This window comes from Ctenopharyngodon idella, chromosome 1, assembly GCF_019924925.1.
Source record: "Ctenopharyngodon idella isolate HZGC_01 chromosome 1, HZGC01, whole genome shotgun sequence".
Classification (NCBI taxonomy): Eukaryota; Metazoa; Chordata; class Actinopteri; order Cypriniformes; family Xenocyprididae; genus Ctenopharyngodon; species Ctenopharyngodon idella.
Window position 1 is genome coordinate 13,355,854 of NC_067220.1, and position 17,168 is coordinate 13,373,021.

A 17,168-nucleotide genomic window follows, 5' to 3' on the forward strand; every position below is an offset into this window, starting at 1 on the left:
AATAACAGCACACCTAATGGATCTGGTCATTTTTATCAATCATAACAGTTCAGACTGAAATACAGGCTTCAAACATCAGACTGAAGGAATAAAAATGATGGAGTTTTTTAAATAATTGAATAATTCTTAAAAATATTCTCTACAGCTTGCAACAAAGGATTGTAAAACAGGCAGCTCTGCCTTTCTAAAGTGGTTTAGACTGCATAAAGGTCACACTGGAGCCGTAGGGATACATCTTCTTCAAAACATGCTCTTTATTGGATACTGTGACCTGACAACACATTCAGTATACTGTTAACACACTTCATTTCCCACAAATCCTTTCACCTTTTAAATAAACTAGCTAATCCTAAATGTCACGATTCAATTTACTAGTTCCTTGTAGAATGTCCAGACATAGAATGTTTGTGTGTGTGGGGCAACGACCAATCACCAACCAAAATAGTCACATCGCTAGGAAAAAAGTACTGGTAAAAAGTACTGGTAAAAGTATTGTATTACCATAGTATTTGGACAAAAGAAAGAAAAAAAGATGCATCTCTTGATGGAAATAACTTCACAACATTTATTTCCATCAAGAGGTGCATCAATTTTTGGTCAAGATCTCGTGTTGACAATGCAAGAGGTGAGCACTCTGTAAAGTCTACTCCAGCACATCCCAAAGATTTAAAAAAAAAAAAAAAAAAACATCATTTAGTATGTTTATTAATCCATTTCCCCCATGGAGACTGCTGGCTGGTCCCCACAATGTAGGTGATCTCAGGTTTTACTATCCTTGTGGGGACCATTTTCTACCAATTCATACGTAGAAAACCAACTGTTTTTATCTACAAAACTACTTTCAACCATTTAAGCTCTTTAAGATTATCAGAAACATACATTCACTCCAGCGTGTTCACATTTTAGACTGGTAGTGTACCTTGGAGACCCATGTTCATACTATGGTATATGATTTAATCATTGAGTACCAATATATTTTTGGAATATATTTTTTTGCTCAAAATTCTGGCCAGTTACACAAGACCATACTTATCATACTCCATACTGACCAATCAGAGTCCACCGCTCCTACATGAATCAACTGCATCTCATCTGATGAACATTCTAAACTGAAAGCTGTCTGTGTGAGGCTCAGTGTCCCATCACAATGAAGGCGCTGTGTCTTGAGAATGTTCAAGTGCTCAAAGGCTCAAAGGCTATGTAAAATCACATTCCCATTACAGTGCACTAATCAAAGCATGAAGTTCACATAGCCTTATTTTAATTTCCATCTCCAACTAATTTTAAGAATTAAAATAATGAAATGCCATCTTCCTAGTGGGTCCCAGGGTTTAGAAAAGTGTTTTTAGAAAAGCACTAGTGAAATGCAATCATTTCATATTCAGCAATTAATTTAATCCAAAGAAAGCCTCCAGCTCTTGTGTCTGTAACTGCAGGGGATGTTTCTTTATTTATTATAAGTTATTATTCACATACCTTCCACTGGTCCTGCGGTGATATTGGCTTCTAGTTCGGGTCCGTAACCAATGGTTCTGGCCTGAACTTTGAAGCGATATGTCACGCCCCTCATCAGGTCACGAACCTTCAGCCAGCGCTGCCAGTTCCCCTTGATATCCACTGTAACTGTCTTACTGACACCTGCCAAATTATGGGTCTTTATGAATATTATATAATATACTCTATATCTGTACTCAAAACTAAAATATTAAATTTGAATAACGATCATATAGAGTGACAGCAGTGTCGTTTTCTCTCCATCCTGCTCACCATGGACTGGTGCGGTGGGCTCATAGACCACTCTGTAGCCTTCCACCACTCCATTGGGCTGCAGAGGAACTCCCCATGACACATTCACTGAGCTTCCCGTCACCTCCGAAAACACCACACGACTGGGTGCTCCAGGAGCTTGAGAGAGAAAGAGATGTTAGTAAAGCCACATCTCAAAAACATTCTTGTATAGACGTCTGCTAAATAAACTGATTTCCAACAACAAATAATATATAAATAACAAAAATACACTACTGTTCAAACATTTGGGGTCAGTTCCACAAATATATTAGCATATTATGTCAGAGCGCTACGTCAGAACGCCGGCTCAGTATTGGCCGAAGCTGTTCACGTGAGCACCACGACGCATGCGTGTGATGCTGATGCAGGAGCCGGCCAATAGTGAGTCGGTGTTCAACGTAGAACACAGAAGCGCTGCACTGTGTTTACTATGTGAACAGTGTTAGAGAATGACATGGAAGAGAAGAAATTGTTGAATAAAGTTATTTTTGCTTGTTTTTTGTGCACAAATTCTCTTAGCTTCATAACATTAAGGTTGAACCACTGTAGTCATGTGGACTATTTAAACAATGTCTTTACTACCTTTTTGGGCCTTGAATGTGTTACTTACGTTGCAATCAGAGGTCAGAAAGCTCTCGGATTTCATCAAAAATATCTTAATTTGTGTTCCGAAGATGAACGAAGGTCTTACAGGTTTGGAACGACATGAGGGTGAGTAATTAATGACAGCATTTTCATTTTTGGGTGAACTAATCCTTTAAATACGGTTATAGAAACAAGTGCCACATTTACTTTCTTAATGGAAGCAGTAATACCAGAGGAATGACATGTCTGACAATGTTTTGGACGTCTCGGTTGGTTGGCTGGCACGCATGCATCCGGATGAGCGTAACAGGATCTCAGCGGGACTCACCAGCCTGCAGGGTGCGTCCTTTACGGGCTGCACTGAGCGGCCCGTCCCCCGCCGTGTTAAATGCAGACAGTTGCACATGGTAAGTGGTGTAGGATGTCAGGTTCTTCAGGTGCACGGATGTATCTGGAACAAACAAAACTAGTTCCTTCTCCGTCTCATTCTGTCTGTCCTTTTCCCAGTAATGGATCTGTGGGAAGAAGCGAATGACATGTATACATACTTGAAGAAATATTCACCAAAAAGTTGATATGTTCAAACTCCAAAATGTGGGCGGATCTACGAGTGGGCCTAGGCCCACCCAGATTGAAAGCTTGCCCACCCTATCAGATCCAGAGAAATACATTATAATATTTTTTTAATAATACAATTTTCTTAACATTTAACTATTCTTCAATAATTATTTTAAATGTGATTTGTTTTGGCATGCATTACAACTAATAATTGGCTTCTTCATGCCAATTTCCAGATTATAGCTAGCAGCGCCCTTTTTATGTTATTGCAAAAATGGCTAAACTGCTATCTGTGAAACATTTAAAAAAGAAACACAAAGATGACAGGACACCGTAACATCTTGACACTTTTGTCTTTTGAAAGAGAACTAACAGATAATTAGAATTACGGTGATATTATCAACATCTTAAATTCAAAACCCAGCCGACTCTGACTTGTTTAGAACAGACATCCGCTATGGGTAGGTTTTTAATCTGTCCCGCCGTGGCATGATAATGCAATATTAGTATTTAATATTGTGATCAAAGCAGTTTTCTCAAAATGTACATAAGCCACTTGTACAGTATTAGTAGGGGTGTGATGAGATCCCTTAAGTATTAGTAGGGGTGTGACCAGGGGCGTGTTTAGGTTATTGGAGGCCCTAAGCAAATCTCCGGGAGGGGGCAAGCGTGGGGAGGGGGAAGGTGTTATTATAAGCAACACAACACTTTAACAGCCAATGACATTTACAGCTGGAGAGACTGGACTGATTTTCTACTGTTTAGTGTCAATCACCATCTAACTCAGCCAGTTAAAGGGTTAGTTCACCCAAAAATGAAAATTCTGTCATTAATTACTCACCCTCGTGCCATTTTACACCCGTAAGACCTTCGTTGATCTTTAGATTATAAAGCGATGAGAATATTTTTGGTGCGCCAAAAAACAAAACAAAATAACGACTTATTTAGTGATGGCCGATTTCAAAACACTGCTTCAGGAAGATTTGGAGCGTTATGAATCAGCGTGTCGAATCATGATTCAGATCGCGTGTCAAACCGCCAAACTGCTGAAATCACGTGACTTTGGCGCTCCGAACTGCGGATTCGACACGCTGATTCATTATGCTCCGAAGCTTCCTGAAGCAGTGTTTTGAAATCGGTAATCACTAAATAATTCGTTATTTTGTTTTTTTTGCCGCACCAAAAATATTCTGGTCACTTTATAATATTAATATTGAACCACTGTACTCACATGAACTGATTTAAATATGTTTTTAGTACCTTTATGGATCTTGAGAGAGGAAATGTCATTGCTCCCTATGTAGGCCTCACGGAGCCATCAGATTTAAACAAAAATATCTCAATTTGCGTTCCGAAGATTAACAAAGGTCTTACGGGTGTGGAACGGCATGAGGGTGAGTAATTAATGACAGAATTTTCATTTTTGGGTGAACTAACCCTTTAAGATCTACATTTAGCCTTAGATGTTATATGAATATGGTCCCTGGATCATATGTTTTATCAGCTTGCAATTTTCAATGCACATTTAAGAGTGCAAGTTGCAACTATTATTAACAATAGAAAGATTAGGCTTATCAGTATGTCACAATATCACCCTGTTTAGACTCTGTTTTGCACCATTTCCTGCCAGTCTGTCATAGTTATGTATTTGGATTCACAAGCTTGCAATTCGAGTCAATATCAGTTATTTTGGATATACTATATATCAGGTACAGCTACAGTACATGGTAAATTTTCTCAAGAAAAAAAAAAAATCTCTTAACTAATACTGTATAATACACATGGGAATCAGTTGGTACTACATTAATATTGAAGGTTAAATTAACCAATTTGTATACAAACCTAAATTACACTTAAGAAATTTTCTATAATAATAACGTTATAATAGGCATACTAACTTTAAAATTATTTCTACTCCAATTCGTTTTTTTAAATATAAACATTTAAATGGTGGCTGTCAACTTGATGGATTTATTCAAACATGCATAGGCTATTGAAGAACATTACAAAATTATAATTAATATGTAATATGGTGCATATATTTAGCTAAATGGTCCTCTCTAGAGTAAATTTTTCTAGATGACTAATGAGTTTATGGTCACTGAATATGTTTGTTCTGAGGTAAATGTGACATTACGTTTGTTTGTTTACTAGCTTTTTTATTACAGTCTTTCCGCGGTTGAACACTGAGTAAGCGATTACACGAGACATGATATGGATGTCGGTAAGTTCTTCTGTATCTTTTACCATACCTTTAGATGTTCATTCATGTTTATTTCTCGCTGTAACTTGTATTAAAGCGGAGGAGAGGATCAGTTCACGTGCGCGTCAGGCTGCATCTTCTTTTGAACTGAGGCACTGCGATCTGTCGCGTCACATTAAAGAGCGCCAAATCCGTATTCTCACGCTTTCTTAAGTGGCTATATGGAAATCATTGACCTTTCCTAGTGGGTATAAGGCATATACCTGTGTATCACGTAGACGACACCACTGGGGGGATCCCCCTAGGGAGAACTCGCGGGGGCCCCCCAGGCCTGGGGTGCCCCATGCAACTGCGTGCTTTGCGTGGTGGGTAAACACGCTACTGGGTGTGACATTAAAATGTGATTAGTTTTCTCGTCGAGGAATTGGGTATGAGGGTGAAATTAGCATAGAATATGCCACCGCTACATTTACATTACACCTCCACTGTCGTTTTGCTTTTTATAGAAATAAAAACCATTTAATTCAGTTGGATAAAGGTCGCTTCAATCCCATCCAGCTCATCCAACACAAGCAGCAGAGTCATACTTAGTACAGCAAGAATCAGAGTTCACTGATCACATGACGAGAGTAAGTGACGAGATGACTGACAAGACCGTGGCGGAGGATTCTTTGCACAACAGAGCCTAAGCGTCTGGCAAATGTCTTATCTTGTAGAAATCAGGACCGCCGCTCCTTATTCACAGAGTACGTGCGATCGATTCGACGAAATCGAAAGCGGAAGTAAAACGCGAGTATGCAATACCTTGCATATTTAGGAGGTCTTAGGACATAGTTAGGAGGTCAAAAATTGTAGAAGCTTATAAATCATGTCAGTTGAGTTTGTGGCAAAACCTTTACAGTGTTTGCCTCGAGTATTGTTGTCTTTTACTGCTTATGATAATTCATACTCAGAAAGTAGAACTGAAATGACATCCATTACAAGATGATTAGTTAAAACATTTCAAATGCACTTGCAGACTATTTTTCTAGTCATGTATTTCGTCATTGAGGATTATTTAAAAATACTGTGTAAAAATCTTGTCTCGTTCTCGTGAACTCAATCTCGTGTCTCGTCTCAAGAGCTACCTGTCTCGTCACACCCCTAAGTATTAGCAATGGCAGGTTGTCGATACAGGTTGGATCTTTCACTTATGGACCCCAATTTTTTAACGGAAGTGTATATTCTTATATTTATGATATTTTTATAATATATGTGCTATATTTTGGAAGCTTGGATGCTACATTCATCATTCAGCAACCAAGTACATTTTTAGGAATATCTCCTGTGTTTCAAGGTAAAAAGAAAGTCATACGGATTTGGAATGACATTAGGGCGAGTAAATGATGACAAATTTTTTATTTTTGGGTGAACTAATCCTTTAAATACACAAACACACACCGAAACAAGAATGAAATATGAAATATGAATTGATACTTTGTGTGTTTGTGGGCAGAACAGAAGGATTCATAACCAATTCCTGTTCAAATGTCTGTGAGAGACAGATGTACAGATGGCGTAAATAGGAAAACAACGGTGAAAGCTAATGCGGTGAAATCAACAGATGACAGTGAGATAAGGGAAGACAGACTGCAGATGAACGACAGTTTATTTATGCCGGTAAACAGATGGACTGCCTGACTGATTTTGGAAATACTTTTCATAAAAGTCAGGGCTCACAACTGACTAAACAATTGTGCATTACGTATTCATGCATTGAAACTTTTGGCACATAGTGGCAAACACATAACGTGCATGGGAATTATAGGTAATTTCTAGAGGTGAAAATATGCATTTGACAATTAAAAACATGGAATTTAATCATCAACTATGCTTATTAATACCCAATGTCTTATGGGTTGTTTAAACAGGATGGATTCTTGTGAATGTCCACAGTATTTCTTAATTTCTGATCTATGTAAACATACTATAGACAGACATCTTTGATCTTGTGCATGCTTTTTTAAAATAATTATGAATCATATGGATAATATTTTGTGCATGCATGTGGGTAAAAAAAAAAAAAGTTATCGTCACCTTGTATCCCTGAATATTTCCGTTTTGTGTCTCGACGGGTGGAGGCTGCCACTCTACGTCCAGCTGACTGGAGGACACGGATTTCACCTGAATATTATGAGGAGCCACTGAAGGAGCTGTGAACAAAATTATGATTTTAAATTGAGCAACAAACAAATCAAACGTGCATGTGTCTAGACTACCACAGTGGGAAAACCATTTACTTCATAGACTATCTGTCTCATATAAAGGGCAAATATCAGATGACATTTCTCTGTGCATAATAGACAGTGACTAAACTGAAAGGAAACAGAGGTTTAATGATTTACTGACACACTAAAATGTGTAAAATATCATGTCTTTGTAAACATGTCAGCTGTCATGGTTTCGAGAAAAATATTAAGCAGCACAACTGTTTTCAACATTGACAATAGTAAGAAATGTTTCTTGAGAACTAAATCAGCATATTAGAATGATTTCTGAAGGATCATGTGACACTAAAGATTAGAGGAATGGCTGGAGGAACAAATTACATTTCAGTTATTTCAAATAATATTTCATAATGTTAAAGTTTTTGCTGTATATATATATATATATATACAGTCAAACCAAAAATTATTCAGACATTTTTGCTATTTTTGATATATTTTTACTATATTTTTATGTAAGTGAGGATAGCAAAATAAAGTAAACTGTGACATAGTGTACCCAAAAATTCTTCATACAGTGGACTACCAGTAAAATTGATAAAAATTTGGAACCAAAAATTATTCAGACACTTTGACCTGACCATGTTTTGCTTGAGTGTTATCTGACATAATTAAGATCACTTTTTTCTGACACAGTTTAACTCTGAGATCTTGTCATATTTTATTACCATTTTTAAACTATAGTGAATAAACTGTATTAATGAAAGAAATATTCAAGGTGTCTGAATAAATTTTGGTTTGACTATATATATATATATATATATATATATATATATATATATATATATATATATATATATCATATCATTGTATAATCACACTCTTTCCCCAGTCCATACAGAATTCTACACTAAATAGAGATATGTAATTAAGATGGTCTTGTTGTCTTTGTGTGTTAAAGTCATGCTAGAGGGACATTGTATTTAATGATGTGCCGTCCCTCTCATTCGGATCTTTCGGAGAGGTCAGATGTGCACACTAATCTGATTTGTGCACATGGCTCATTTTTTAAATTAGCTTAGGTAATGGGCTTTCATAATGCTCTACATATCAGATGAGTTTACAGTTAAATTAGCTTTGACATGTACTGCGATACGTTAACACACAAACACAGCCTATAGCCTATAAGGTCATATCTACTCCATTTGACTTATATACAGCATTTATAAAAGATCTTGTATATGGGGAGTACATAAATACAGCAAGTGCTGTCTATATCTACACAGTAATACACATATCCGATATTATTCAAATATCTGATGTCTGTTTACCTTCAGTGAAGACATAACCGACTGTTTTTATATAAATACCCCGCCAGGCAGCACATCACTGGCTAAATTGATTTGCGCTGCATAGTGGAAACTGGTCTATGGCGTGTATCAATAGGTCACGTAAATGGATCCGCTCTGCATTGTCTAATAGTTTGTGCAGATAATTGGTCCACACTAGGCGATTCAAGTCCTTCTTTTCTTTCCCATACAGCTCATAACCAGATAAAACAGGTTGTGTGACTTTGAAGAATGATTGCATATTACATCTCACTCATGTGTGAATGTACACCTCGTTAACATTACCTGAGCACTAAGTGCTCAGGCCAGATCAAATATCGAATACAGTGTTTAATGGTAGGTCAGATGATAAGATATCAGATGCATATCAGATTTATAATCGAACAACAACTACATTTCAAAAAAGCATTTTGGACTTTTTGCAAGTTTGTGGTTCAAGTTTTAGAACTGAGTCATAGGATTGATCCTAATAAGGCATAAAAACATACCTGCTTCTCCCACAAACACCTCTACAGGGGCACTTGAAGGGCTTTCTCCAACAACATTAAATGCTGTCATGACAATCGTGTATCGTCTGTACTTGCTGAGCTCTGAAAAACACCATTCAAAAGAAGAAAAATAAAATGGAAGCTTAAAAGTGTGAAGAGTGCTGAAGTACTAGTTTAGAGACAAGTAAAGAAAGAGACCCAAAATAAAAGAGAAATAATTTTTAAAAAAATGTAAAACTAGGCGACGGAAGAGGGACGTGGAAATGAGATGAAGGGTGTGGAAATGAGGCGGAGAACAAAATAGATTTACATTTTTCCCCTTCCTCACAGCAGATCATGACAGGACCAGAGGCTAAACAACAAAGCATAAAGACTAGGGGAAGTGTTTGTTATAGAGGTAGAGGAGATCAGAGGATAGAACAGGGAGTTTGAAAGCCTTCGGGCTTGAATGTGACTCTGTTAACACTTCAAAGATTACAACTATTGAAACAACTCAGCAATTAAAATAATATCAAAAAATACTTACGCGTTAATTCAAATTCTGTTAATGAAGGGCTGCTCACTGTCTTAAAAGTGCTCTTAGCTGTTTGAGTAGTGAAATAAACCCAGAGAGAGAGAGAGAGAGGGGAAGAGAATAAGAGAGAAATTACACAAGGGAAACTGCTTAATATGCATTTGAGAACAGAAGACAAAACATTAATCTGAAATGGAAAGTAGTACAACATTGATAAAACATATTTATCACATTTGTTTTTTTATTAGCATTAGCATTATGAAACAACAAATTTCACCTGGCAACAAAAAATAAAGTTCAAAACAATAATTTCAATTTGAGACAAAAATTCAAGCAGTGCATGGAAGAGACAGATAGATAGAAAGACAGACACATCAAAAGATAGAAATACAGACAGATAGATAGATAGATAGATAGATAGATAGATAGATAGATAGATAGAATGACAGACAGACACACAGACAGACCGAATGATAGAATTGCTTGAATGACAGACAGACAGACAGAATAATAGATGGCTAGAACAACAGACAGACAGACAGAATGATGATGATAGATAGATAGATAGATAGATAGATAGATAGATAGATAGATAGATAAAACGACACACAGATTGATAAATAGGATTGACAGACTGATAAACAGACAGAATGATAGATAGCTAGAATGACAGACAGATCAACAGACAGATCGAGAGATAGAACAACAGATAGAATGACAGACTGATAGATAGGACTACAGATTGATAGACAGAATGATAGACAGAATGACATAAAACGACAGACAGATCGACAGATAGGAGGACAGACAGATTGATAGACAGAACGATAGATAGAATGACAGACAAATAGAATGACAGACAGATAGATACATAGGACGACAGACAGATTGATAGACAGAACGATAGATAGAATGACAGACAGATCAATAGATAGAAGGAAAGACAGATCAATAGACAGATCGATAGACAGATCAATAGATAGAACAATAGATAGAATGACAGACAGATTGATAGAAAGAACGACAGACAGATCAATAGATAGAAGGAAAGACAGATCAATAGACAGATCGACAGAAAGTTCGATAGATAGAACAATAGATAGAATGACAGATCGATAGATAGGATGACACACAGATTGATAGAAAGAACAACAGACAGATCGACAGACAAGAAGACAGACAAATCGATAGATAGGATGACAGACAGATCGATAGAAGGACAGACAGATCGAGAGAAAGAATGACAGACAGATCGACAGATAAGAAGACAGACAGATCGATAGACAGAATGACAGACAGATCGATAGATAGAACGACAGACAGATCGATAGATAGAACGACAGACATGTCAACAGACAGATCGATAGATAGAACATAAGATAGAATGACAGACAAATCGATAGACAGAACAACAGACAGATCGATAGATAGAACGACAGACGTCAACAGACAGATCGATAGATAGAACATAAGATAGAATGACAGACAGATCGATAGACAGAACGACAGACAGATCGATAGATAGAATGACAGACAGATCAATAGATAGGACAATAGATAGAACAACAGACAGATCGATAGACAGAATGACAGACAGATAAATAGATAGAATGACAGACAGATCGATAGATAGAACGACAGACATGTCAACAGACAGATCGATAGATAGAACATAAGATAGAATGACAGACAAATCAATAGACAGAACAACAGACAGATCGATAGATAGAACGACAGACGTCAACAGAGATCGATAGATAGAACATAAGACAGAATGACAGACAGATCGATAGACAGAACGACAGACAGATCGATAGACAGAACGACAGACAGATCGATAGACAGAACGACAGACAGATCAATAGATAGGACAATAGATAGAGCGACAGACAGATCGATAGACAGAATGACAGACAGATAGATAGATAGAATGACAGACAGATCGATAGATAGAACGACAGACGTCAACAGACAGATCGATAGATAGAACATAAGATAGAATGACAGACAGATCAATAGATAGAACGACAGACAGATCGATAGACAGAATGACAGACAGATCGATAGACAGAACAACAGACAGATAGATAGATAGAATGACAGACAGATCGATAGATAGAACGACAGACGTCAACAGACAGATCGATAGATAGAACATAAGATAGAATGACAGACAGATCGATAGACAGACAGACAGACAGATAGATAGATAGATAGATAGATAGATAGATAGAAAGACAGACTAACCTCTGAACTCAGGACTGATTGTTGATTGGTTGGTTGCTGTTGGTTGCTCGTCTGGGTTGTTCTCACGTGGAAGTTCATGGTAATACACACGATATCCCACAAGAATCCCATTGACAGTTCCCTCTGCAGGCGGCTGCAGACAGACATATCGAGTTTCAGTCAGTCTCCAAGAAGCAAACTGCCATCTAATTACTCCATTTAACTCAGGCTAGGAAATATTCACCTGACTTTTCAGCATATGACCTGTGATGCTACTTAATGAAAGAATGTTGAAGACAGCGTCTATGTTGCCTGCTGCCGGCTAATTAGCAGTTAGAGATGGTGACAGAAAGTAATTACAGCACAATGCACGTCAGCCCAGGAGATAGCACAGATCAACAGAGGACAAGTTAGCTGAGACCACAGGTCAGTAAAGGCCTGATCTGGTGTTCTTACTCTGACTCTCTCTAACATGTGTTCTCACTCTCCTATTCTATTATGGACGCGTCTTATTTAGTATGTGATCAGTGTTATAGGCAAAGTTAATTAAGATGGGGTCAAAACAGGCCAGCTTTGTAAATGTATCCGTATGTGTGTGAATAGATTGAGGAGGTACGTGAAATGACTGCTAACTAATTAGAGGGTAAAGAGTAAGGCTAAGAACCTGCTTGCCAAACATAATTAACATTGAGAGGGCCAGCTGAATACTTTGCACACAAGTCTGCTATTAAACGGTGTTGGACAATTTGAACCCCTGAACCTTCCGTTAAATGGAAAGACAGGAAAAGTTCTTGTGACACCTACTCGTTCTGAAGCTCTGTTCCAAAACTTAGTGAGCTCTCGACCTGAAGACTGTTCTAGCGTTATGCTGCCTTCCAAGATACCTTGTTTAGACAATGTTTTGCCGATATGGAATCCCATAATGCATAGCAACGAGGTCAGTGAAAAAAAACAGTGAGAGTAGAGAAAAACTGATAATAATTACAGTTACACTACTGTTTAAAAGTTTGGGGTGGGTATGATCTTTTTTCTGTTTGTGAAAGCAGTCTGTAGTTGTAACTCCTTGTTTTAGAATGTTTACCTGCCACTGGACGATCACAGATGTTGTGGTTGAAGGTTTGACGTTCAAAATGACGGGCGATTCATCTGGCACTAAACAAACACAGACAATCACATTCAATCAATCAATCAATCAATCAATCAATCCATCCATCCATCTATCTATCTATCTATCTATCTATCTATCTATCTATCTATCTATCTATCTATCTATCTATCTATCTATCTATCTATCTATCGTCTGTCTGTATGTCTGTCGTTCTATCTAACAGTTTTGTCTGTCTATCTATCTATCTATCTATCTATCTATCTATCTATCTATCTATCTATCTGTCTGTCTGTCTGTCTGTCTATCTATCTGTCAGGTGTTCTATCTAACCATTTTGTCTGTCTGTCTGTCTATCTATCTATCTGTCTGTCTGTCTGTCGTTCTATCTAACCGTTTTGTCTCTATCTATCTATCTATCTATCTATCTATCTATCTATCTATGTATCTATCTATCAGGTGTTCTATCTAACCATTTTGTCTGTCTATCTATCTATCTATCTATCTATCTGTCTGTCTGTCTGTCTGTCTGTCTGTCGTTCTATCTAACCGTTTTGTCTATCTATCTATCTATCTATCTATCTATCTATCTATCTATCTATCTATCTATCAGGTGTTCTATCTAACCATTTTGTCTATCTATCTATCTATCTATCTATCTATCTATCTATCTATCTATCTATCTATCTATCTATCTATCTGTCTGTCTGTCTGTCTGTCTGTCTGTCGTTCTATCTAACCGTTTTGTCTATCTATCTATCTATCTATCTATCTATCTATCTATCTATCTATCTATCTATCTATCTGTCAGGTGTTCTATCTAACCATTTTGTCTGTCTGTCTGTCTATCTATCTATCTGTCTGTCTGTCGTTCTATCTAACCGTTTTGTCTCTATCTATCTATCTATCTATCTATCTATCTATCTATCTATCTATCTATCTATCTATCAGGTGTTCTATCTAACCATTTTGTCTGTCTATCTATCTATCTATCTATCTATCTATCTATCTATCTGTCTGTCTGTCTGTCTGTCTGTCTGTCGTTCTATCTAACCGTTTTGTCTATCTATCTATCTATCTATCTATCTATCTATCTATCTATCTATCTATCTATCTATCTATCTATCTATCTATCTGTCAGGTGTTCTATCTAACCATTTTGTCTGTCTGTCTGTCTGTCTATCTATCTGTCTGTCTGTCGTTCTATCTAACCGTTTTGTCTCTATCTATCTATCTATCTATCTATCTATCTATCTATCTATCTATCTATCTATCTATCTATCTATCTATCTATCAGGTGTTCTATCTAACCATTTTGTCTGTCTGTCTGTCTGTCTGTCTGTCTGTCTGTCTATCTATCTATCTATCTATCTATCTATCAGGTGTTCTATCTAACCATTTTGTCTGTCTGTCTGTCTATCTATCTATCTATCTATCTATCTATCTATCTGTCTGTCTGTCTGTCTGTCTATCTATCTATCTGTCAGGTGTTCTATCTAACCATTTTGTCTGTCTATCTATCTATCTATCTATCTATCTATCTATCTATCTATCTATCTATCTATCTGTCAGGTGTTCTATCTAACCATTTTGTCTGTCTGTCTATCTATCTATCTATCTATCTATCTATCTATCTATCTATCTATCTATCTATCTATCTATCTATCTGTCTGTCTGTCGTTCTATCTAACCGTTTTGTCTCTATCTATCTATCTATCTATCTATCTATCTATCTATCTATCTATCTATCAGGTGTTCTATCTAACCATTTTGTCTGTCTATCTATCTATCTATCTATCTATCTATCTATCTATCTATCTATCTATCTATCTATCTGTCTGTCTGTCTGTCTGTCTGTCTGTCTGTCTATCTATCTATCTATCTATCTATCTATCTATCAGGTGTTCTATCTAACCATTTTGCCTATCTATCTATCTATCTATCTATCTATCTATCTATCTATCTATCTATCTATCTATCTATCTATCTATCTATCAGGTGTTCTATCTAACCATTTTGCCTATCTATCTATCTATCTATCTATCTATCTATCTATCTATCTATCTATCTATCTATCTATCTATCTTCTCACCAAACAGTTCTCAAAAAATAATAATTCACAGTCTATTCAGATTTTCTAAAAAATACTCATATCCAAAAAGCACTCTAAAAAATTATAATTCACTTTACAGAACACACAGAATCTAGCATTACCATCCTGCAGAGTAGTAACTGGCTCCGTTTCTTTGCTGAAGGCGCTGTCTCCCACATCATTTGTGGCCATCATTTTAAATTTGTAAGAGGTGTATGGCTTCAGCCTACAAGAAAAGACATACATTTCAACACACACACACACACACACACACACACACACACACACACACACACACACACACACTAGATCATTCCCACGTACCAACAGAAACCATAAGTGATGCATTTGTAGACTTCTTTTGAGAAAATCAGAGAGAGAACTTGCTACTGTAGGTAACCTATCATAGAAAACGCATTTATGAATACAATCAAAAGAATACATCCAGATCTGTTGAGTAGACATGTCTGCTCAACCCATGATGTCTTGCTCAAGTGCTGCTTCAACCTTGAACAGAATTCTTGAGTATTTTTGAGATTTTTATGCTTATCAGGAATACTCATTATTCATTTATCATATTAGTCAACTGCGCAGATTTGGTTTTGCTTTTCAAACTTCGAGAGGACATGGGAAGGGGACACAGGGTTGTGGGTAAGTATATCAAAGTGGGCCATCAGGGAAACTTTGAGACTGTGTGTGTGCATGAGTGTGAAGTGCGCAATTAGGGATTTGAGAATCAGGATGAGGGTGCTTGTGTCGTTCTGAGTGTGTGTGTTTATAATTAGGGCGTTGAAGACGAGAACTGTTAGTGGCATTTCTGTTTTAATAGCTGGAGGCATTTACTCCTCTGAGAATCAAGACGGTTTGAACACAAACATCCTCTTGGTTCAAAACACTCGGTTCATGCAATTATGAAGAATGTGTGTGTGACAGAGAGAGAGAGAGAGAAAGAAACCAAGATAAACTGAAGCACAGCACTGTATCAACATATAAACTATACTGGAAATAAACAAGCACATATCAATAGAGATCTTTATATTGTCGCATAGGGTTTGAAAATGTAATGTTCGACTCTTTATCAATTCATGAAAATTTTGAATTGAACAATTAACAAAACAGAAGAATTTCGACAAAACAGCAAAATGGGAGAGAACAAAATATGGTGTTGGTGTTATATTAAGGTTTCCATTTTGTAAGCATGATTAATGTAGTCTGGCTTTTAAAAATATTGGTACAAATTAAAATATTATGGGAAACGAAGTGGTCCTCCACAATGGTCCATAAAACAAAAGTTAATAATTAAATATGATGATAAAATACCATTCAATAGTTTGTCCTGATAAAATGATAAAATACCTATTCAATAGGGGGTCAGTTGTTTTTTTTTTTTGTTGCTTTTTTGTTTTTAAATAATTTTATTCAGCAAGAACACATTAAATTGATCAAAAGTGACAGTAATGACTTCAAATAAATTAAAATAAATGCTGTTCTTTTGAACTCTCTATTCATCAAAGGATCCTGAAAAAATGTGTCATGGTTTTCACTAAAATATTAAGCAATATTGAACTGTTTTCAAAATTGATAATAATAAGAAATGTTGCTTGAACACCAATTTGGCATATTAGAATTATTTTGAAGGATCATATGACACTGAAGACCGAAAATTCACCAAATTCAGCCTTGCCATCATAGGAATAAATTACATTAAAAAATAGGATGTTAAATATTAAAATGGCAAAAATAGTTATTTAAAATTGTAATAATATTTTGAAATATTTCTGTTTTACTATATTTTTGGTCAAATAAATGCAGCCTGGGTGAGCATAAGATAATTATTTAAAAAATAAATAAATAAATAATACATTTATTATAAACTGCACTAAATAGAAAAATGCTACTTAAATTCTAATTTGAATTAAAATACCTTTTTTACATCAAAATCTGATCATAGTGAGCACTTTTAATCAAATTTTGTGTAGTTCATCAAATAATAAGCCAAGTGTGAGATGTTAAAATCACAAGTACTTGTAAAATGAAAGGTCAAGTCAAGTGCATT

General features: G+C 36.3%; 1 protein-coding gene across 2 annotated transcripts in view; it reads right to left on the reverse strand.

Moving 5' to 3' along the window:
• sdk1b (sidekick cell adhesion molecule 1b) overlaps nt 1-17,168 on the reverse strand; it is a 253,500-nt gene that overhangs the window by 11,484 nt on the left and 224,848 nt on the right. For both annotated transcript variants that reach the window (XM_051903427.1, XM_051903423.1), the window contains 9 exons: nt 15,235-15,338; nt 12,997-13,067; nt 11,937-12,069; nt 9,702-9,758; nt 9,176-9,277; nt 7,211-7,326; nt 2,702-2,888; nt 1,768-1,905; nt 1,477-1,638 (listed from right to left, as the gene is read on the reverse strand). In XM_051903427.1, coding sequence (XP_051759387.1) covers nt 1,477-1,638; nt 1,768-1,905; nt 2,702-2,888; nt 7,211-7,326; nt 9,176-9,277; nt 9,702-9,758; nt 11,937-12,069; nt 12,997-13,067; nt 15,235-15,338 — 1,070 coding nt within the window. The remainder of the gene's footprint in view (nt 1-1,476; nt 1,639-1,767; nt 1,906-2,701; nt 2,889-7,210; nt 7,327-9,175; nt 9,278-9,701; nt 9,759-11,936; nt 12,070-12,996; nt 13,068-15,234; nt 15,339-17,168) is intronic.